Source organism: Echiichthys vipera, assembly GCF_963691815.1.
Source record: "Echiichthys vipera genome assembly, chromosome: 22".
NCBI lineage: Eukaryota > Metazoa > Chordata > Actinopteri > Perciformes > Trachinidae > Echiichthys > Echiichthys vipera.
The window spans coordinates 9,398,915-9,420,814 of record NC_139847.1 but is presented as its reverse complement, the minus strand read 5'-3'; the positions used below and the strand labels follow the sequence as shown (position 1 = coordinate 9,420,814).

The 21,900-nt window shown below is 42.9% G+C and overlaps 1 protein-coding gene across 2 annotated transcripts; it reads right to left on the bottom strand.

The window, feature by feature from the left end:
- Positions 1 to 1,930: 1,930 nt before the first annotated feature.
- Positions 1,931 to 20,001, bottom strand: per1b (period circadian clock 1b). 2 transcript variants are annotated; one of them, XM_083937336.1, is made up of 20 exons: positions 19,856 to 20,001; positions 12,493 to 13,328; positions 12,075 to 12,328; positions 11,856 to 11,977; positions 11,521 to 11,722; positions 11,182 to 11,376; positions 10,378 to 10,456; positions 10,102 to 10,208; positions 9,765 to 9,918; positions 8,619 to 8,895; positions 8,309 to 8,417; positions 7,826 to 7,985; positions 7,624 to 7,733; positions 6,485 to 6,631; positions 5,410 to 5,769; positions 4,478 to 5,262; positions 4,186 to 4,378; positions 3,811 to 4,024; positions 3,538 to 3,688; positions 1,931 to 3,414 (listed from the first exon to the last, which is right to left on the bottom strand). In XM_083937336.1, exons 2-20 carry the CDS (start codon positions 12,894 to 12,896, stop codon positions 3,160 to 3,162), a joined length of 4,278 nt encoding a protein of 1,425 aa, XP_083793462.1. In that variant the 5' UTR covers positions 12,897 to 13,328; positions 19,856 to 20,001; the 3' UTR covers positions 1,931 to 3,159. The 2 variants fall into 2 exon arrangements, with proteins under 2 accessions (XP_083793462.1, XP_083793463.1); XM_083937337.1 differs by lacking the exon at positions 6,485 to 6,631.
- Between the last annotated feature and the right edge of the window lie 1,899 nt (positions 20,002 to 21,900).

Below are 21,900 nucleotides of genomic sequence, written 5' to 3'. Positions count from 1 at the left end.
CTTTGATGATCCTGTGGATTTTGTTCTAGTGCCATCATGAGATTGGAATTTGAGGTTTTGCGTGAAAAGGTTACATCCATGTCGCCTTATCACTGATAATCGAATCCCTGATACATGACAGAAGATTGCCAAAGTAGAAAGATTGACTGATTAACAATATTATATCTAAAATTGTGAATTTTTAATGACATGTGAAAAAAAAAATCATAATTCATTAACTTAGACTTAGACTCCCGCAAAGAAATTGATTAATTTCTCAAGTTTTCAACATTGTGCTAATGTACGGAAACTACGTACGTCCTTGCGCTTATTTTATAATTATCTGGAGATTACAAGTTAATTATTTTGTTACCTTGGGAAAGCTTTGTCATCTCAAGATAAAGACATAGAAAACAAACAACAACAACAACAAAAATCTTTTTTTATAACTCTTAATGTTTAACAGAGATCAAACTGAGTGACTTGGTGTCCAGTTTGCAAAATAAGGTTAACAGAAGGTTTATACAAAATATGGAAATAAGATTCACAGGAAGTCTAGAACATGTCACCTGTGTCTCTTTATAAAAGAAAAAGAAAATATCACTAAATTGTGAGCGTTGGTGGAAATATTTCAAATCATTTCGGCGGCCATTTTAAATGCATTCAACCTTAACAGCAGTAAATATGTGCAGTCGTAGTGTTGGCTGATTTCACTGACTGCATGGTACTCCTTGACCTCTAATAAACGTGAGCAATATAAGGAATTATTTTCTTGTAATAAGTTAATTATCTCAATAACGTTTTTCTTTTGGGTGAAAACGTCATTAATAAAATAATTGCAAACACGGCCGGCCACGGCTTCCATACAAATCTATCATCACACCTTGTGGACTTCAGTGTTTTCATCTCTTTGGGGCTGTTGTTGCTCATGCACACGTAGTATTTGTTTTTGTAACCTTTCATGTTCTGTCCCCAACTTTAATTCAATAAAAGGTCTATTTTTTATTTGTCCAAGAGTGTGCATATATTTAGGCGTGAACCAGAAATTCCAAACAGTCTCAGCTGTGCCTTGTGTTTAGTGCTGATTAGATGCTACACATCAGAGGCATGGCATCATCACTGTCAGGGGGTCATCCCTATGTTCCCCAGACGCATAAACCTCTGCCTTCGCTAATTTAATTCAGCAATTTGTTAGAGTTAGGGCCTATTTGTCGTGAAATTTGACACTGATTGTGGGAAAAACAACAGGGCAGGGGAAAAGCGGGGAACATCTGACCCTTTTTTCTAAAAACACAGGGAACGGGGAACATGGGTACACTCCCACTGTCAGCATTCTGATGTTAGCATTTAGCTTCAAGCCACTTAAAGACTTATTTTGTTTAAAAATCTACCTGGGCACACACGTGCAACTTACTCTGCAAATAAAGGTTATTATAAGGATTAAATTCCTTTCCGCTGAATTTGAGGTGTAAGTAGACGGTGAAGGAGTTTAGTTTAAATGCAGGAAAGAGAACTCAGACTTATAAAAGTAAATATGGAAGACTAAATATACTCAATTCTACAGGCAAAAGTATTTTGTTTTGGCAGGGAAATACCCATCATTAGTATTCGGTTGTAATACTCATACTGTGACTTTGAATAAGCTAGTTTAACCCTCACAAAATGACCCACATACGCTACAATCATTGTCGTCATTGTTTTAATGACAAAGGGCATGCTTTTGTCTTTTTTAAGCTTGCGGTGGCCACTCTGGATAGAAACCACAGCTGAATAGAAGGAGACTGTGGTTCGGCTGCCCTGATCCGCTCTCTGCTTCCAGTTCATTCTGGACACTTCTGAGTATCCAGGCCAACTGCAGCAAAACAGCCACGGACTAAAATAGACTGCAGAGAGATGTAATCATAAAACTAACTGCAAAAAAAAAGAGGAAAAGTGAGACTCTACATTTGAAGGATTTCAATATCATTTTATTGTGTATTTTGTACAAAGAATTTCACAAAAATATTTAGAAACTGTTGCAGACACCACTGACACCATAAAGTAAAGGATATCACATGACCGGAACAGTGAGAGGAAGAGAAAGAGTGAGAGGATAAAAAGATAGTAAACACTCACCGAACTCTGGACTTTTTAAAAGAGTTACTGTACGTCCACCTCCTTCAAACTCACTTACCACCGTGAGCAAGCACTGGCAACACAAGAGCCCTCCCTCCACAGAAGGTTCTACAGCTCCTTAGGGTGCTGGCAGTTTGGGAAATACTGTCTGTGTTAACTTCTCACGGTGGGGGAGACCACACCGGTGCACAAGCTAATGCCCAGCCGAGGAGAAACCTCACAAGTCGAGGTAAATCTCCTGGCGATTGCACCACTGCCCATGTTTAACTGTACATCCCTTCAGTGTCATGAGAAAAACACCGTCTCTGTGTCATAGACTGAACTGATTTGTTTTTTTTTCTTCCATAGCGGACACGATTTAAGATCCTGGATTTTCACATTTTTACAGTAGACACTCCTTTGGGCATTTATCCTATTTGCAGTGGATTAAATTATAAAAATATACACACTGTTTACAAAATAACCTGGTTCTCACTGTACATTTTGCCTACAGGGTAAAAGGTGCCTTTTCCTTAACCGGGGCCATCTCTTTATACAAAAACAAAATCCAGTCTTTGAGAGAAACGGGATCTAGATGAGAGCAGGATCCCAGAAAACCTGGGGAACATTCAACATTCTTTGCCTCATTTTGCTCCCTAAAGAGCAAGGAAAAGGAGAGGACGCTGTGGTCAAGCACATCCATCTTTACGTAAAGGCGTCTTTTTGTAACACATTCATCGTAGTCCTCTCTGATTAACTTACGACTTCAATAAATACGCCAAGAAGAAGGGAAGTGTTACCTCCCTCTGAAACCAAGTGTACGTGTCCTGTGGTTTAGCCATACAACATGCCTGCTGTGCTGCTGTTATCAAAGTCAAGTGTCCTGCCTGACCTGTCAAACAACATTGGAAGTTTTCTCGATCAATATGCACCTTTTTCATGTCCCAGTGTATCCCGTTTTAACAACTTTACACCCTGTGTAATGATGTTTTGGGCGCAGGAAGTACTGGAAGGTACACCTTTTCTGCATATCAGCGTAGAAACTTCGTGGTAGAGTTCTTTTACTTTGGCCACCTTTGTTTAGAGTCATTTCTCTTTCACATCTGGGGTCGCTCTCAGCTCCTCTGATGTCATGTCATGGTTGCTGTCTTGTGTTTCAATTCCTTTCTCATCCTCCTCCTCTTCATCTTCATCCTCTTGGTGAATTCCATCCATGGCTGTCTCTGACAGATTTTTCTTCTCCTGAGCTTTCAGCACACTGCACAGCTCCATCTCGTGGATCTCCACGTCAAACGGAGCAGTGGGAGGCACGGTGGGGGGAGATTTGCAGCCTGTGCAGCCCTGAGAGAAACCAGAGACAGAAACACATGATTTCCTTCCATCTCTGTGTGTTGTTACTTCATGTATCTATACAATAATTCATCCACACACTCGTAACTCAAGGTTGAGCTGCAGTGTACTTACAGAGATGTTGATAGCTCGGGGCAGGCGACCTGTGCGGATCCAGGGGTGCACCTGGCTCAGCTCCCGCTTCTGGTCCTCACTGAAGCGTGGCTGGTGTTTTTGCATGCTCCTCAAGGCCTCGCGGTCTTGACGCAGCACTGTCTCCATGTCTCTGTTGTATGGGAATAGGGGGAAAGGATCATTAAAGGTGTGACATTGAGTCTGTTAAGTCACAGCAAGTGTGTTGTCTGATTACTTCTGTGTTGTCTGGTCACAATATGCGCATTGTCGTACCTGACGGGCAGCTGATAGGTCATCATGACCTTGTCATCGGTATTGGCCATCAGCAGCCAAATGGGGTCCTGCAGGACACACTTGATAAACTGCTCCTCAGCACCATCTCCTCCAGCACTACTGCTTCCCCCTGCTGGCTGTTTGCGGGAATGATCGTTTTCTGATGAGTCGATGCTACCGAAGTACTTGCTGGTGTGGCTGCCCTGGCTGCTGCCTGAATGGACAGGGAAACGGAAGTTGAGAGGTCATTCAGAGTATTTGTCAAGCATAAGTTCAAGTGTGCATAACATTAAGAGGAAAGTAACTTTTGGCATCATTATGTTTAATTATCAATGAAATTAGGATGTTTGGGGAGGATCAAATTAGATCACTTACTCATGCCGCTGGTGCCAGAGGAGCTGCAACCATTGGAGCCGGAGCCGGAACCTGAACCAGAGGACCTCGTGCCTGAGGACCCTGAACCAGAGGCAGCTGAGCCGGTGCCTGAGCGAGAGTCTTCCTGCAGCAACATATCCAGCAGGTCGCTGGAGGTGGACATGGCGTCGTTGTTGGATTCATTAATTTCACCCTAATGAGGTAAAAAAAAAAAAAGTTAAGATCTGCCATGAAATAAAGACATATTAAATGACATGTATTGGTTTTCAAAGCGTAACATCTGTGTACTTACATTCTCATTCTCTTTGGAGGTATTATCAGAGCTCCTCTGATTGGCTGAGCTCTGTCCTCCGGTCGCGCCGCCCTGCACAGAGGGTGTGCCTTGCTGTGATGCTGCCAGGGCCGTAGCCACCTCTAACCGGTTGCTTGGAGATTCCTCCAGCTGCAGCAGGTTGAGAGGTGAGGAGCATCGGGACTGGAAGAGGGGGGACTCTGCACCCTCGCGATCAGCGGGTGTCTGGCTGTAGGACTGTGGGGTGCTGCTACGGGACGGGGCGCAGGTGGCTGGTGCGGGTATGGGATTGGGCATAACAATGGGGGCGGCTGCTGGAGAGGCGCCGGGGTATGTGAAGTTAGGATTGTAGAAGTGTCCGGGAGCGGGGATTGGCTGAGCGATGGGTGCCGCCATCTGGGGGAACATGTAGTTGGGCAGAACGAGGGCCATCATTGGAGGTACCATCTGGTTAGCGGGGAAACGCGATGGATCTGGTATGGGTATGGGCTGTGCGAGTGGTGGGTAAACGGGGTAGATCGGAAGCATACCGGGAGCGAAAGGGGCGGCGGGAATGCTCGCCTGGGAACCTACGGATGGCCAGGAGGAGGAGTTTGTTGGGGGTCCAATAGGAATGTTGAGGGGCATGGGAGCTGTGGCTGTCCTGGGGTCGTGCTGGATGCCGTTGAGGCCCAGAGAGCTGTGCTGGTCGGTTGACTCCTGGTGCTTGAGCCTCTTCCCGCCACGACCACGTCTGTGACTGGTGCTGCTTCCTGCAGCTGGGTAATCCCGAGAACAACGCACTCCTGGGAAAAAGAAACAGACACTGAATTAAGCAAAAATGTTTGCAATTTTATCAATGAAATGGTAACAATTCATGTATTAATGAGTAATGTCTAGAAATGTGTGTGTGCGTGTGTATGTGTTTGACTGATGGATGCACGTGTCCCTACCTCGTGACAGAGGGTTGCCAGCTGGCTGCTGACAGCGCAGAGATGAAGATACCGTCTGATCGAAAACGCGCAGCTTGCTGAGGTCCTTGAAGCGGTTAAGGAACGCCTGCTCCTCCTGCTGGGTGTGGGCAGAGAGGACCTCCTTTGTGAGACCCTTCCGCCCTCCTCCTCCTCCTACACTTGCACTTCTCCGGCTGTCCCTTTCTGGCTGTACAGCTTGAGGGGGAGGAGGCGGTGGGGACAGAGGAGGAAAGGCGATGGCTGTGTTAGCGGAAGGTTTCAAACCGCTGGTGTGAGGAGTCGGTGTAGCTGTAAGAGCAGTAAGAGAAGGAGTAGTAGGAGCCTCCTCCATGATGATGTCTGTGACAGAGGAAACAGTGAGGAGCGGTGTTAAAGCAGTGAACTGAGACAATGTGACTCTTGAAAGAAGAAACTGCACATTCTTGTTCTGACAAATGAAAAGTTAAATACATAAAATACAATCAATTCATCACTTTGTTGCTACATCCTTTCGGTCTGTTAAGACCAGTAGCTTATGGTGGGTAATGTTAGCAAAATTAAGACAGATATAGACAGTAGTAGATAGATGGTACTGTTTTAGTTTGCTGTACTTGTGTTACTGTTACACTACATTTTGGTATTTAACAATAAAAGTTAAATAAAAAAGACAGTGGAAACTCTAGAAAACATGTTTGGGTAAAGTGAAAAGAGATGATACTAAGAAATTTTAGAGAAAAAATTCCAGATTAAACCAAGACGGGAAACAAAGGTGGAAAAAAAACAGATTACCTGGAACCGGCAGTTTTATCATGCGGCTACAGGTTTCTGCAAAATAATTCTTAAGACTTTGAAAGTAATAAACACACATTTTAGTCAGTTTTTTTTTTTTTTTGCAAAACAAGGAAGGAAGGCAAAATAAAATAAAATAAACAGTATGTTATTAGTCAACACAAAAACCGTTACTTCAAACCTTAATTATATTAAAGGCCTTTTTAAATTCCTTTCAAAAGAAAATAGCTGCTGTTTAAAAAACTATAGAGTTCAGAGAGTGTGAGGATGTGTTGAGGATTCCCACCTGACTCAGGAGGCTTCTTGTCTCCCACATGCACGATGGTGCTGCTGAAGCTACACTGGGACGTGACTGAGGCTACACTCTCTGCCTTTGTGGCCATGGTCAGGGGAGGCAGCGGAGGTGGTTCACTTACAAGGTTAACTGAACCACCTGCAGAGAAAACAAGTCCAACAAGTTGCTGTAAATGACCGTAAACCCTCCAGACAAGCAAAAACAGACACATGAACAAGCATTAGGGATGAGCACGAGTAGTTCATTCCAAGATCGAGGGATCGCATCAATTCCTCGAGGGCGAATCGAGTACTTGTTTTTCCAAATCTATTTTTAGAACGCAACGTATCTTCATGCAGGAATAATGATGCACAGCACTACAGCCTACACGATACCTAATGCTTATTCTCAATCAAAACAGTCAATGTTTTCAAGTTGTGGTTGTGAAAAATAAACTGTGTTTCCTTACGAAAACGCATACGCATTCATATTCTGTAAATGATCAGTCCCACTGTGGAGAGGCTGCAGGTATCAGCAGGTGCTGTTTTGCCAGAATGCCCATTTTTTGTCCCGGCGCCTGTTGGACCTCCACATTTCTGAGGACGAATGCATGGCTCACTGAAACAAGCTTCTAGCTCGTTTTCACCTATATTTTCAAACTAGTTTTCCCCGAAAAGGACTGTGCTTGCGACGTTGCGACCCCAAATGTTACTTTTTTTCCCGTCATGTTGTCTGGGCCTTGCACAGTAACCCCGTCATGTAGGTCAAAACTTCTCTCGGATGGTGAGGCGAAGAGCCGGCTCCAAAAATCAAAAGGTGTTGGTGTCTCGGGTCAAGCGCAGAAGCAAGATGTACAAAAAAAAAACTTGAGTGCTGTTGGATACCGATCGAGTGAATTTGAAACGAGAACCACTCGTGGAATCGATCACTCATGCCCATCCCTAACAAGCATGATTATGAATAAGCTGTCATGAGAAAAATCATGGATGCTGCATTAAAAAAAATCCATATTCAACAACAAGAATAAGATTTTTCTATCAGTATTTTTGTTGTGAAATACTCACTGACCCAGAAAACAGAACACCTAGATAATTTCCTAGACATATCGAATCAAACCAATTCTAGCTAATTATGTAAAAACTGAAAAGTACCTGTGTTGTTGCCGGCATCCTGCTGTTTGTCTTCATCAGATGTGGAGGACGCAGTGTAGGAGCCACACTTCCTTTTAACAGTGTTAGGAATGTTACAGCTGTCCAAGTACCTGCGAAGAGTCAGAGCATTGCGGTATTAGTGAAGTAATAAAAAAACAAAAGAAAGAATAGAAAGAGACTGGACTTAGGCTTGCACACACACCTTATGATGCTGTCCAGACAGTTGATTTGCTGGTAGGAGTAGCCGGTGGGTGCCTCCTTCTGTACGAGCGGAACGGTGACCAAAGCTTTGGGTGGGTTTGTCAGGTCGGCAATCAAACCTCTGATTGGGTCACTTGGGATAGCTCTGAGGCTCGTTGTGCCTGGATGAAGAAAAGTGAGGAACAGGACATTATCATTCTGTTCGCTGAAGTCTTTTTGACATTACACATCAAGAAAACAACTTCCCTTTTTTTTTACAGGCTTCAAATTTCTCAATTATTCGTTACTTTTCTGTAATGGCATCTTCCCTCACTCAGTGTGTTTACATGCACAGCAGCAACCAAGAATAGTCTTTCCCTGGTTAAGGGTTATATTCAACTGAATATAATCTGTTTTTTTGACTCCATGTAAACGCACTGTTAATTACTGGCCCTAAACACTTACTTACACACCATATAACTATACCGTGTATCTGTCTTCTTACCTGTGCTTGGGTTTTTTCTGGGTGTTGGTCGGTTACGGGACTCGATGAAAACCTGCTGTCCATTAGTCTTGACCATGTGGACATCTTTGCAGATCTGCTGGAACGTCATCTGGAAAAATAAAAGCATCAGACTTGTTAATTAGATGTGACGTGATCGTGAATGACGGAAAGAAAGTGTAAAGTGAGGATAACCGCTGCTTGTTTTCATCTATGTTCATCTTCAAGTCTTCCTACAGTAGCTCTGTTATATGTTAAGATTTCTGACATTACAGGATCAAATGTAGCGAGACCGCTGGTTGCTCAAACTTACAGGTTTGTGTAAAACGATCGCAGCGGCGGCTTTGTCCATGGCGGGGCTGTTGCTGTCGCTGGACGAGCCTGCCGAGGCGCTGAGGTGCTGTCCGTGTGAGCGCCGGGAGCCTCGGGAGCCGCTGGACCCGAGCGAGCTGTAGCCCTGAGAGCTGCCGCTGTGCACCGGCTGCACCAGGAGCCGGTGGATCTTCTCGCTCAGCTGTACGACATCGGGTGTGGTGGTGCGGGTCTCGCAGCCCTGAGGCGTCGTGAACACGTCTTCATTCAGAGGGCTCCTGGGAGATGATGAATAACGTTAAAACACACTTAGCCAGGGTTCGTACACCTTTTCCAATGTCGAATTCAAGCACTTTTAAGGTCCATTTTCAAGCTTTTCCAGCACCTTACGGCTGTGGTAAATGACATATTTGTACAAATACATATATTGAAAATGATGTTTTATTATTTCTTTTTCATCCAGTAAGAGATAGAATTATGCTATAAACAACTAAAATTGTGTTTCGTAATACCAGAAGGATAAGTTACAATTTCTATTCTATAGCTCTTTGTTGTGAAAAAAGCCGTATCCATTTTCAAACATTGTCAAGCAGTTGATCTAAAATTCAAGCACTTTTCAAACCTTGAAAACACAACATTAAAATTCAAGCATTTTTAAGGATTTCAAGCACCTATACGAACCCTGCTCAGCACAAGAGAAAGACCCCTAAAGCTTTAAATTCAAGGATATATTTATGTGACTTCTCTCTTTGTGATTTGTGTGAGTGAATAAGATGAGAATCGGCCAGTTTATTTCCTGTTTACATGCTTCCTTCTGTGTACTTTCAAGTTTGTGTCTGCAAGATGCTCTAGCTTAAACAGTGAGTGGATGACTGTTTTACAGCTCGATTGGCTGATCCCGATTAGAGCATTTTAAAATCTACTAAAGGGATAGGAGGCTTATCCATTTGGAGCTTGTAACTCCTTCCCTAGCTCAATCCTGATACTTTGTACCTTGTTTCATGTGTATGCTTGAAACTACTCTGTACTGATGCTATCTTCCAAGACTCCCTTGAAAAAGAGATTTTGTAATCTATACCAGACTTATCTGGTTACTGTAATGTTGGGTCAACGTTTGTTTTTTGAGTGAGCAAATTAGTAATCTTACGTTCTGACTTTGTGGCGCCCTACGATGAACGCCACCTTTCGGCTCCAGGGGTTGACAAAGGAAGACCAGCTGGTGTCGATGGTCAGATATTCCCCGTTGCGGGCGCACATCCTCAAGGGCGTGTAGTCGAAGGGCTGCCCTGCGAACTGAAAGACTGAAGAGGGAAGACATAAGGACAAAAATGTAAGAGTTTAGTATGAGAAAAATTTATAGACATGAAGAATCTTTCATATTAAAAAATCATATCCATAGGAGTTCTGACTCAGTGGAAATGCACAGCAAATGATTACAAATGATTCCTGTAGAAATCAAGACAGACAAATGAAAAATATCTCACTCTTCTCATGTATAGCCACCATCAGGGGTCTGTCCTCAGGGTGGATGTAGAGCAGGGCCGGGGTTCCCACCAAGTCTTGAGGCAGGTAGCCCAACAACGGTACTGCCCTGTAAACACAGCATACATTTAGTTTATTGCTTTTCCTCGAGCGGCAAACAGATCAGTTTACAACTAAATATTCACAGTTGGAAAGTGATGAATAAAATAGCGTGTGTTTTCACTAAGTTTAAAGTATCACAGATTAGAAAAACAGCGATAAAAGATGGGGTATCTGACCTTTCGTCGACCTCCTGGAAGAGGCAGCTGGGGGTGTGACTGGTGGTGAAGATCCTCTTGTCTAGGGGGATACGAGGAGCTGAGGGGCACAGAGGACACACATGCAACATATGAAAAAAAGCATGTTTTGAGGACAGGCTGACTAACACATTCAAATAGACTGTACGTATTATTATAAAGATTTATTTGCAAATCTGAAAGACATCCAAACAGTTGGTGTAAATGACATAATCCATATTCAAAGGGATATTTTAGGGCTCCATTCCCACACACTGACCATTTCATGTACTTTCAAGTGTAACTATCTTTTAATTATAAAATGAGTAATGATGAGTCAAGTTCATAATCATGTGGAGGGCTGTTATCTTGATACTTAAATACATCAAATCTGACACTCAATTATCAGGAACCTCCTGTAACTGTGATGCCCGGGTTACTCTGACACAACATTATCAAAGCGGCACAGTCACAATAAACAAAACATTGCTGCTAGCTTCAGATTAGCACTGGCTTCAGTTCTTTTCTCTGCATTACCAATAATAGACGACTGCTCAGTTTAAGACTAGAAGTGCCTCAATGACATTTAATCAGCCATCATTTGTCTAAATTGGTTAACACATAGCAACAGGAATCCTCCGATGTTGTGACTTGAACTCAATGAGACACGACATGAGAGTTAAATCTTGTCAGGCGTGTCTTGTTAGACCAAACAGAAAAAAAGCTTAGAACGCGGATAATGTTAAATAAACTAAACTTAAGGAGCTTTGAGTCACATAAATACAGATGTAGTAAAATGATATATACCCTCGTATCCGGAGTGGACCTTCTCTGCAATGAGCAGGCAGCAGGGCTGTGGCTCAGCATCATCTGAGTCTCTGATGGTGAGCTGGTAGGGTGTGAGGCGATAGGGGTGGTAGCGCATCTCACTGCCCTGAGCTCGGTCTGCACTGATTCGACAGAACATGGACTTCTCCTGAGTGCAATCGACTGGAGGAGAAACTGAGGGGGGGAAAAGAGAGACAGTTGGAGAAATAGTCAGAAATCACATCTCTTTAGCTTTCACTGCCTATGAAACCTTTCTTTCAATACCATCTGCATTTTTTTTCCTAAACCCTTTTCTTATTCCACTCTGCCTCAGCTCACCAGATCCGATGCAGGAGGCCCAATTTGGCAGGCGGCAGGGTGCTGTGCCGCTGTAGAAAGTACTGACGTCCTGCGGGGCCAAAAGCTCGGAAAACATAGTCCCTTGGAGACGTTCTGGCTTACAGCGCAGCAGGGATGAGCCCTGGGGCGATACGTACACGACCTTCCCTGACAAGAACGACACGGCCATTGAGAAAGTGTCCTGAAGGAGAACAGAGAAAAAGACAGAAGAGGAAGGAGGAGTAATTTAGTAAGAAATGCATTAAAAAATAAATACTGGGCTACAGGCAATCTGTGTGTTCCAAAGTATTGTGTGTACAAGTGTCTGAACTTACAGTGTTTTTGAGGGTGTATTCTGAGGTGATGTTGTCAAGCTCCTCAATTGTGAAGGCAGACAAGTCCAGACTGCAGCCATGACACTCCTCGACGCTCCACTGATGATAGTACTCCTTGTTGGCTGAAAACGTTAAAACATAAATCAGTCAGGGTGTGTATATAGGTAAAGATACAAATACATTTTGCATAAGAAGATACAAACAAAAACACCCACTCACCTCGGACTTGTTTGACACACTGAAGTGCATATTTGAGTGCATTTACGGTGCTGACGTGGCCCTTGGCCTTGCGCTCCGTTGGTAGGCGGAGTTTCAGTTCCTTGATGGCCTTCATCAGCTCTTTCTGGGACTGGACCCTCGCCGACTGGTTGCTGCTGCAGCCCGAAGTGGAGGGGGGGTCGTGCTCCGAGCTGGTCGACAGCAAGCTGTAGGCCAGGGAGCTGCTGGGAGGTGAGAGGCTCTGGGAGTTGGAGCTGGGAAAGAAGGATTACAGTGAATGATTATTTACTCACAGATGAACAGATGTATGTACTGTTAAATTGCCCAGAACAAGAAATAAATCTAACGTGTGTGTGTGTGTGTGTGTGTGTGTACGCTTTGGAGTTGTGGATTTCTGCCTCCTAACTTCTTCTCTCACCTTTTGTTGCTCTCCGTGTTTTCCAGCATGCCGGAGTCCTTGCCGTTTGACGAGCTGTGTGAGCTGCGTATGGACTGGCGCCCGCGTGACCCGTTGTCTCTCTCGCTTTCCCTCTCCCCAGAGTCGTTCCCGCTGGAGATTCCGTCCATGTCATCGGAGTTGGGCCCCCTTCGGTCTCGGGACAAATCTCCAGACCCTGACCCCATACTGGGAGATGAGCCGCCAATAGAGCGGCCTCCATTTTCGCTCCCCTGCTCCTGAGTGGTGACGCTGACGATGGGCTGACCGCTGCTGGAGGTTAACCCATCTGACTCCGCTTCCTGGTCATTGTCTTTCTCATCGGCCCCTGCCACCCGCCCCCGAGTGCTGCTGCTGGGCATTGAGTTAGAGTTGTCATAATTCATACTAGAATTGGATGAGGCTGGAACAGCTTAATTAAGGTGTCCGCCAAAGTGAAAAAAGGAATAACTCTAATTTAAGTGGGACTACTATTTACGTACATGTGAATCATGGTTATTCGTTGGTTGTTAAAAGAACTAAGGAGAGAAATTCATTGCTTCTCCTGCAAAAAAGGCAGACGATTCAAAGCGTTTGATGCTGTGAGCCCTTCGTTGAGGGCCTTTGAAGTGCAGATTGTCACTCAAAGTAATGCAGACAACAGACGAGTTTCTGCTTATGAAACAGCCTTGGCACAAGTGCCCCGACAGATGGAATGAGATATTGTGAGGGAGAGTGAGAAAAACAGCTCTTGGTGAGATGAAAAAAACCCTCTCTCTTCACTCTGTATCTGGTCTTCTCGCCTGTTCAGATGTGATGATTTAGGTGCTGAAGGCCACCTGAGAAGACAGAACAAAACAGAGAAAGAAGGAATAAAATTAGCTACACGATCACAAAACATTTGTCATGGTCTTGCAAGTATCTCTCAAGGACTGCAGCTATGAAAAGGCAAAAAAAGGAATTCTTATCAGCAGTTTATCATGTTGGCCTCCAAGGTGGCTTAAATATGGCCCTGGAGTGTTGCCACTGCCTTGTGGTGCAGACTGACTGTTTGTCAGACGTGAACGTTTACATTGATAGCGCCCAGCTGTTGGCCTTTTACCCAGATTATCAAGAATAAACAATCACCGCATTTTAAACACAGAATAACAATAATCTCCTACTATATTTAAATGCTGCAAGTGCGTATGCATGGATCTCAATATAGAACCTGAGAACATTCACTGATGCTGAAATTACATGGGACATTAGATAGTCGTCATAGCTTAAACCCTATTTGGACGGGATTAGTTTAATGTGGGGACGTGGGGTAAAATAGTCTCACATCGGGACGTCTGTAATATAAATGGCCAATTCGCACAGGATTAAGAAATCCCTGATTCTACCAGAGGTGGGAGGGGTTACTCGATTCATGTACTGCCGTCACCTCCCTGTCGCCATGTGCGTGCTATGTAGCTTCCTGATATCACAAAACTTTGTGATTTCCTTTCTTTCGTTTTCCTGAGGTACTATTTCTGAACCATTTTACAGAAGGTGATATCGTCTTTTTTTTTTACTGACATTCTCCGGAACAATTACTGACATGGCGCATTTGGACCGGACTAAAATCTCTGGTAAAAATGACCTTCCCCACATTAAACTAATCGACCGAATGGAGCTTTAGTCCCCTTTTACCCAGAGGACAATCAAAATGAATAGAACACCAGGAGGACACAACAAAGCTCCGCAAAAGAGGGTTGTTACAAATTAAGGACTGCTTGTGAATAGTATATATTTGGCCATCACCTACGCAATGAAAAGTCTAGTTCTATTTGAGACACCTCATAATCCTTTAAGCCCCGAAGACGCACACAGAAGACGACACAGGCCAGTCCTTAGTCGCCAATCCTTTCAATTTTATACACCTGGCTGCCCCACAACCCCCTTTACCTGCCTCACTCAAGCGTGCTGATGCTTTTGGTGCAGAATTTGTTCAGGACATGTTTATTTACGTTCCTGCACGGACAGCTCAGACATACTTCAGATTTCTGTCCTGACGCACTAACCCAATACAGCAGAGTGGACAGGTTCACAGGGGCCACACCAGCTGGAGATCACTCATTAGATCTGACAGGAGGATAACAGGTGCCCAGCTAATGACAAATAACTAAAGCAAACGCAACAACTTGGAATGAATAGTGATGAACAACTGCAGCTGGTATTAAGTTCAACAAATGCATATGAAGCTGCCTTAAATTTCAGTATTTATCCACAATGTCCACACTTAGAAAAAGTTGTTGCCATTAGTCACTTACACAGAAATACATGGGGAAATAGGGTCCAGGATGAAATCTACCTAAATTCCCAATTTATTGCAACTAAGCTGCCTCCTTGTCAGCCATGAAATGCTAATTAGCATCATGTTTGGTCAGATGGATGATGCACATGACAAACTGCTATGACTGAACTGGGTGGGGGAGGGAGCAATTATGATCTGGAAATATGCAAGCAGGGTGGGAGTGGGCGTCGAGGCAGGCTGGCTTCCATGCATACATCCACAGGAGATCGCAAAGCCACACGGCGTGGGTGGAGGTGGCGGGGGGAACTGTGCTCAGGCTCCTAGAATACCTGGATGTGCCATCCCGGTCCACCCACCTACTTGCTAAGTCAACTGTAGCGGGCCATTTGTTTAAGAGGGTGCACCCCAAAATCCAATCAATTTTCTCTGCTGCCGATCGTAGCATGCATTGGGTGAAAAGCAAGGCAGACACAACATTAATGCTCCGATTCCCACCTCCAGGCAATTTAGTGATTCCAGTTCACCTAAAATGAATGTCTTTGAACTGTGGGAGGAAACCCACACAGACGCGGGGTGAGCATGCAGATCTCCACACCGCCATGTCTGAACTGGCTAGGTCAGGTTTGAACCCACTGACTGTGAGCTAACAATGCTGAGACACTATACCTCCCACCTGCTCAAATTATTTACAGGAAATGCACACTCACTAAGACATAATGTCTATCTCAGTGTGGCAAAAGGAATGTATAGTTTGGCCTCTGCTCATTTATTTATTTACCCACACCAGAACTTTGATATCTCTTCCTTTTTTGGGGGCTTTTAGAGTCAACTGTCAAATCACATTTCTATCTACAGGAAGAGAAAACACCATATTTTGGGGCAAACTAAAAAAAATGCATTCACTTGAGCTGACCAGCAAAACATGAGTCATCCATCACTGTGTTGGTAAACAAGATACAGGAGACACCACTGTATCTAGCAAAGTCATGGAGCATTATCGCCCGATAATTAGCAATCCCCTGCTTGACTATGTCTGGGCTCTGCTCCAACAGTTGGTCACAAATCATGCGCTGTTCGATCGCAAGTGTGGAGGCATTGTGTGTGCAGCACTGAGTCCAAGACAAATTGGAAAGTTCCTGATTAAAAGTTCACATTTACAGTTCGTAACACATTCTTGCAGTGCTGTTGTCTGAACAGAAATTAGGCGTTTTTAATAGAAACACAAGAAGAAAGTGGATGCAAACTGCATGACCTGAAATAGTTAATTATTAGTCAATTAATCCTGTAATAGATTGACAGTAAATTAGCCTTAAACAAATTAAGTTTTTTAAACTTCCAGGCAAAAAGTACATTAATACATTATTTATTTGTTTCTAAGTCTTCTATGACAGTAAGTTGAATATTTGGGAGTTATCAACTTCTGCAATAACAAGCAATAGAAGACATGACCCAGGTTTGTGGAAAAAGATAGACATGTTTCACTGTGGACTAAACAACTGATCGATTTGAATAAAAGAAACAAAAAGAAACATTAATTGCAGTAAATGTTACTGAATGTGATATACTTTGTATTCTGTACATATCTAAAGAAATGTTCCAAAAAATTAACTTTCATTAATTATACATAGACACTAACATAAGACTAACTCAAGAATATGTTAAACATTGACAATTGTTAAAAAAAAATAAACCGCCATTTTATTACGTAATATGTACTGTGATGGTATGGTAAGCCTGGTATTTATAAACAGGCACAGTATGTACTTGAACTCGTAAAAAGAGACGCATCACTCCCTTGCTGCAATGTCCAGGAGGCTGCAGGAAGGTGTGGTAGCACCGTGCATGAACATGTGTTTCCTCGCATGTCTATGGGCCCGCCCCGCTCCGCATCATCGCAACACACAGCATCACGACATCTTCATATCATTCAATCGCGTTATTAAAAAGTGCTAAAGTGTCATTACCGTGTCTGTATATCCGTAGCATAAATGCACGCTGCTCGGTATATCAATGTCCAGTGCAAAACCATGAATACACAGCAGTTCTGCCGCCTGCTTATCTGTGTACATACCACACGTGTCCGCGGCTGTGCTTTCCACAAGCCTTGACGGCTGCTGATTGGTCGGCTCGCAGGACCAATGAGGGAGCGAGCTCTGCAAAGGCAGCATGCCGTGCCTCATGCTCAGACTGTCTGCTATACACTGGTCTCAGTTCAGCCTCGAGGTTTGTCTCCGTTTTAAATATGCAAGCAATGGGCAAATGAGCGGGCTGATTCAGGATCAGTGTGTAAGAAACACTGCACACTGTACATAATGTACAAGTATGAGTCGGTGACGCGATTTACATGAGTTGGGTGAGAACAAAAAAACGCATGGCCACACGACTAAGAATTACATTACAATATTTTAAACAAAAATATATGTGCGTTACAAAAAAAATATATATATAAAACCACAGTCTATGGGCGGAACACATTATACCTACAAAACAATTTAAGTAATTTAATGACCTGAAATGAATTAACAATATATTTTAAGCCTCATTTTATGTCATTACATTTTACTGGAAAGGCCCAGGTTTTAAAATTAATTTATTAGGCCTCCATGGGGGATGGTGGCCTACAATTTATGCCACAGGTGGAGGTTCAGACCAGGTACTGAAAAATCTTCCACCAATTGGGTCAAAACTTGCAAATGGAGTCGAGCTGAAATCAAGTGCTGATTGTGTTTTTGGTCACAAACACCAGTGTTAGTGAATCTCCAAGCTGCAGAGCTTTCTGCATAATCTAAGTTGATAAAACGCACGTTACATTAACCTAGTTGGAAGATTAAAAGTGTGGAAGGTCAAAGCATATCCAAGAATTTGTACTTATTGGATTTCTGCATTTTTGGGGGGAACAATTTGCCGATTTTTCTAACTTAATTCAATGTTGGCATTTCATGCACGACACTGTGCTGAGCTGTTCAAACCAGTAAGTAGCTTACTCCAACATCCTCTGAGGAAAGATTTTATCAATGGATCAACCACAAAAAAGATTCAGTTGTTGTGCGTCATACTGGTATATGCAATACCGATGATGTTTCCATGTTTGTCAAGCCAGTGGGTATTATCCATCAATTATTTATACATATCAGATTTCTGGTGTAAACAACATGATCCCCTGAGCCTGCGTTTCCACTCAAAGTGGCGAGATGACAACTAATAAACCATGCAATCCAATTAGCCAGCCAGCAAAACTCCAGGTTTTATCCACATAACCCCAGCACGGCCGCAAAATATAGACACCAGACACGGGTTTGAAACTTAAATGAGCAGGCCTGGGATTAGCCTAATCATTTTAATTGACAAGACAACTATTAAGAAGAACAATAGCACCCATACCCCCTTAAAAAAAACAAATTTAAGAGCCACCAGTGAACTATTTCCTGGAAGCCGGGGGTAAATTTTATGTCCCTGATAATTGTTTTATTGTTGCCCGAGAACAACAAAACACACTCTGCTCCTTAACCATTCCCCACAAATCTCTCTCTCTCTCTCTCTCTCTCTCTCTCTCTCTCTGTCCGTTTTAGCCTTAAGCTCTTTGTTTTTTTACCCTTTTAAGGCAATTTACTTCAGTTTATAGTAGAATAGAGACTCAGTGGTAAACACTGCGTGACTTTTTGTGGCCAGTGAAGGTACAAACAATGTTCTTGTGGCAAAAACAGGAGATTGTTACGTTCTCTTAGAGTCCAAACTAGGAACTGCAGGTGAATCACCCATTCTCATACTACGGTATCACAGTGATGGAAACTATAAGCTGTTTACTTCCCCTGTCTCAGGTGATGAGTCAGTCTCTCACATATGTACATGTGATCATCTAATCTAAATATGGAGTGCACCACCTCTGCCAGTGCCTGACATCTCACCTTTTTGTGTCATCCATACACAATTATTGCTGCTTACTGGTGGCAAAACTGTCTTATTTTTTATTATGCATAATTTAATCTGTGCATTTCTCTGGCTTCCATTGTCTGTTACAGATGCGCTAATACTGTGAAGCTGAAAAAATGTCAAACCACACAGGTTGCTGGAAGAGGGCTGCAGGTATACTCGTTGTGCATTCTCACTAATATGTTGCACATTACAGAAGTATGGTCACATGGTATAGATACCAGCTTTTTACTCCAAGGTAACCACATAAATGCATTTGGAATCACTATCAAATGCAAGTATAGCTGATTTATAACATGTTATTTTTGTATACAGTGGAGCCTGTGTAGGTGGTGATGTGCAGCGGCACGATGCACAGGGCATAGGTGGATTACAGCGGCTGTCAATCACAGAAGATCATTTGATTTGCACAAATCTGCCATCAAGTACATTATGTCCAGTGGGTCAAAAATACTAAAATTGTTGCAGTAGCTAAGTTAAAAGTTGTGTATGTAATGGGGGCAAACATCTTCACACAAATAACGCCATAAATCTGAAGTGTTGGTCATCCCAATGGATCAAACGGGGCTAACCAAACTACTGGTATTAATAGTCACGAATGCATACGTTAATAAGACAATGGACGGTTGTTTTGACAGCCAGTCACAAGAATGTTAACATTTACAATTTGTACTACAACCACGTTAACGACAAGAAGTAAAACGTAATTACGGTACAGTATGTACCAGTGGAGCATTTAGAGGCCCAGGTCCTCACGTTAAATTGTGCAATGTAAATCTTGCACATGTAAATCCACCTCGGACTAAAAATGTTCACTTAAAGAAAAAGTAGGTCTTTAGAAATGTGTATGGACGCCTATAAATCTGATATCTCGTTAGGTTAGCGGTGTTGACTTCTAACGTTACTCAAAGAATTACGGTAATGTTTTCTTGGCGGTGTCGTTTTCACGAAGCGGAACGAGAGCACTTACTTTGGCGTTAGTTTCGCTGCTTAATCGCTTAATGTTCGAAATAAACACATATATAGTACGGCTGTGATACAACGAAGGGAAATAAAACAATGTCTTCCGTTTTTTTTTATCCGAAAGGACAGCTAGCCTGCTAGCATTAGCTTCGACGACAAACACGACTATTTACAACACAAACTCGACAAGCTTACCTTATTTTTGTGCTTCGGATATTGCTATTCCACGATAAAAGGTGCTTGAAAGTCAAAAAACCAACAAGGGAAAATCCTGGTAACAACAACTGCCTTTGCTTAGCGGTCTTCAACTGCTCTAACCGAAATTCACTGGACTCCTCCTGACAGCAGAGAACAACAGTACACGCATGGACACACGTGCCTGTACATGGTCGAGCAAGTAAAACTGTACTAGCCACCCTGATTGGACGGCAGGAGTCGATGTCCTCGCCCCAACCCGCCCTAGAGCGTTTTGATTGGCTGAGAGGGGCGGGGCTCTTTGCACGGGGCTCAGTAGTCACGTTGTAGAGTGTCTGGTCCTGAGTTCGGCTCCAAACATACATGGGAGGGCGTAGCCCGTGCACACACTCGATGTGGCCTACTTGCATGACCGTAATGCGTCTAATAACATCGCAAGGACAGTTAGCGGTGGAGGTGACTTAGGTTTCATGTTTGTTTTTGTCAAACTGTAGTAGAGTGTCAGTGGTGTTGCACTGTACACACATACCTAATTATAAATTCAGCATCAAAAAACAACTATGATGACTAATGGAAAAAGTTACTGGTAGTTTTAAATTAGGCTATTAGTTCAAGTGGCTGCTGCATATAACAACAACAACAACAATTTAAATTCAAAATCTGTTAGCTTCTTCATAGACCTCTTTGAGATTCCTACCTTCAAGGTTGAATATGCAGAATCTTTATTAAAAGCTATATATTTTTTTTAAAGTATTACAGTTTTGAGGGGTACAGAATGAAAGTATTGCTTTTCCATAAAAATATATTTAGTCTGAACTAATATTTTAAAATCTTTTGACAGGTTTGACAATTACTTTCTGTCACGTTCTGTTTACATTGTAAAAACCAAGCGCAGCCGTTTGCCAGGGTTGTCTGTTGTTGGGTGCAGCTACTGTAGGCTGGCACTAGGTGTAATGGAGTTTGCCAATCCTGCAGCTGCTTGTTTGTCCCAGCAGCTGAGTGACCGGAGACGGGCAAAAACCAGAGTCAATATAGGCCGAGCATTCACTCCATGGACTGAGATAAAGGAGTCCAATAGCATTTAAACACGCTCCCAAATGGCTACGCTTCTCCTTGATCGGTAAGCTAACTTTCATGTTGACTTAGCTGTAATGGCTAACGGTAACGGCTAATGGTAACTGTCAGTCTGACCAAGCTGGCAACCCGACTGCTTTTAATTATATTCCGTTGTTGCGACTACGATCTTGAGACTCTAGATGGTGGTGTTCTGCTCATTCTCCAGTCCATATTCAAACGAAGAGAAGTAGTATAATAATAATAATAATTATTATTATTACACTACTTCTCTTCATGGTTTCAAAGCATTACTACTACTTCATTTGCAAATCCCTTGTTCTTGCTTCTGATTTTTTTCCTTTTTGTTTTATATTTCATTTATTTTTTTTACCAATGTATTTATCTCTATTCAAATGTTTCATCCATTTTCTCATTTATATCACTCTTGTATCTAATATATCTATCCCATAAACCCATATCTCTGTGACCTTTCTTCTTTTTTTAGAACGGATATCACTGAACTGACTGCAAAGTTGGGTTTTGGCCTTGTGGGGATTAGCTGGGGTTAGGAGAGTCTTGTCTGTGTGACTGTGTTTGTGTGCATGTATAAGTATACATAAGTATACTAACCCTATATAGTGTCTCACTGTATTTCTTTTTTGACTGTGTATTATGTATTCCATTATATGGATGGACCTATCCTGAATAAATAACTTCTAAATTCAAACTCCATCTGCTGATGACTACAGTGAGATAAGAAGCTCAAAGAGGTCTAAGCAAAGATATTTCGATTTATTATTTGGTCAGACTATTATTGCCATAATAGTAGTAGTATTGGAACCCAGTCGTATTCATTAAATCCGAGAAGCAGAGAAGACATCTGCCCCTATCTCTTTATGCACACGAAAACACATTTCTGCTGCGCGTTTGCTTCGTATTTACGGCTGCGGCAGGACAGAGCCAGCATGCACAATTCAACGTGCTCCAGG

Excerpts from the sequence above, each read along its gene's own strand:
- per1b (XM_083937336.1), bottom strand. The coding sequence starts at position 12,896 with ATGAATTATGACAACTCTAACTCAATGCCCAGCAGCAGCACTCGGGGG. Across the intron at positions 10,457-11,181 it reads GGTCCACTCCGGATACGAGG|CTCCTCGTATCCCCCTAGAC; the intron begins GTATATATCATT and ends TGTGCCCCTCAG. Across the intron at positions 8,418-8,618 it reads CGATCGTTTTACACAAACCT|ATGACGTTCCAGCAGATCTG; the intron begins GTAAGTTTGAGC and ends TTATTTTTCCAG.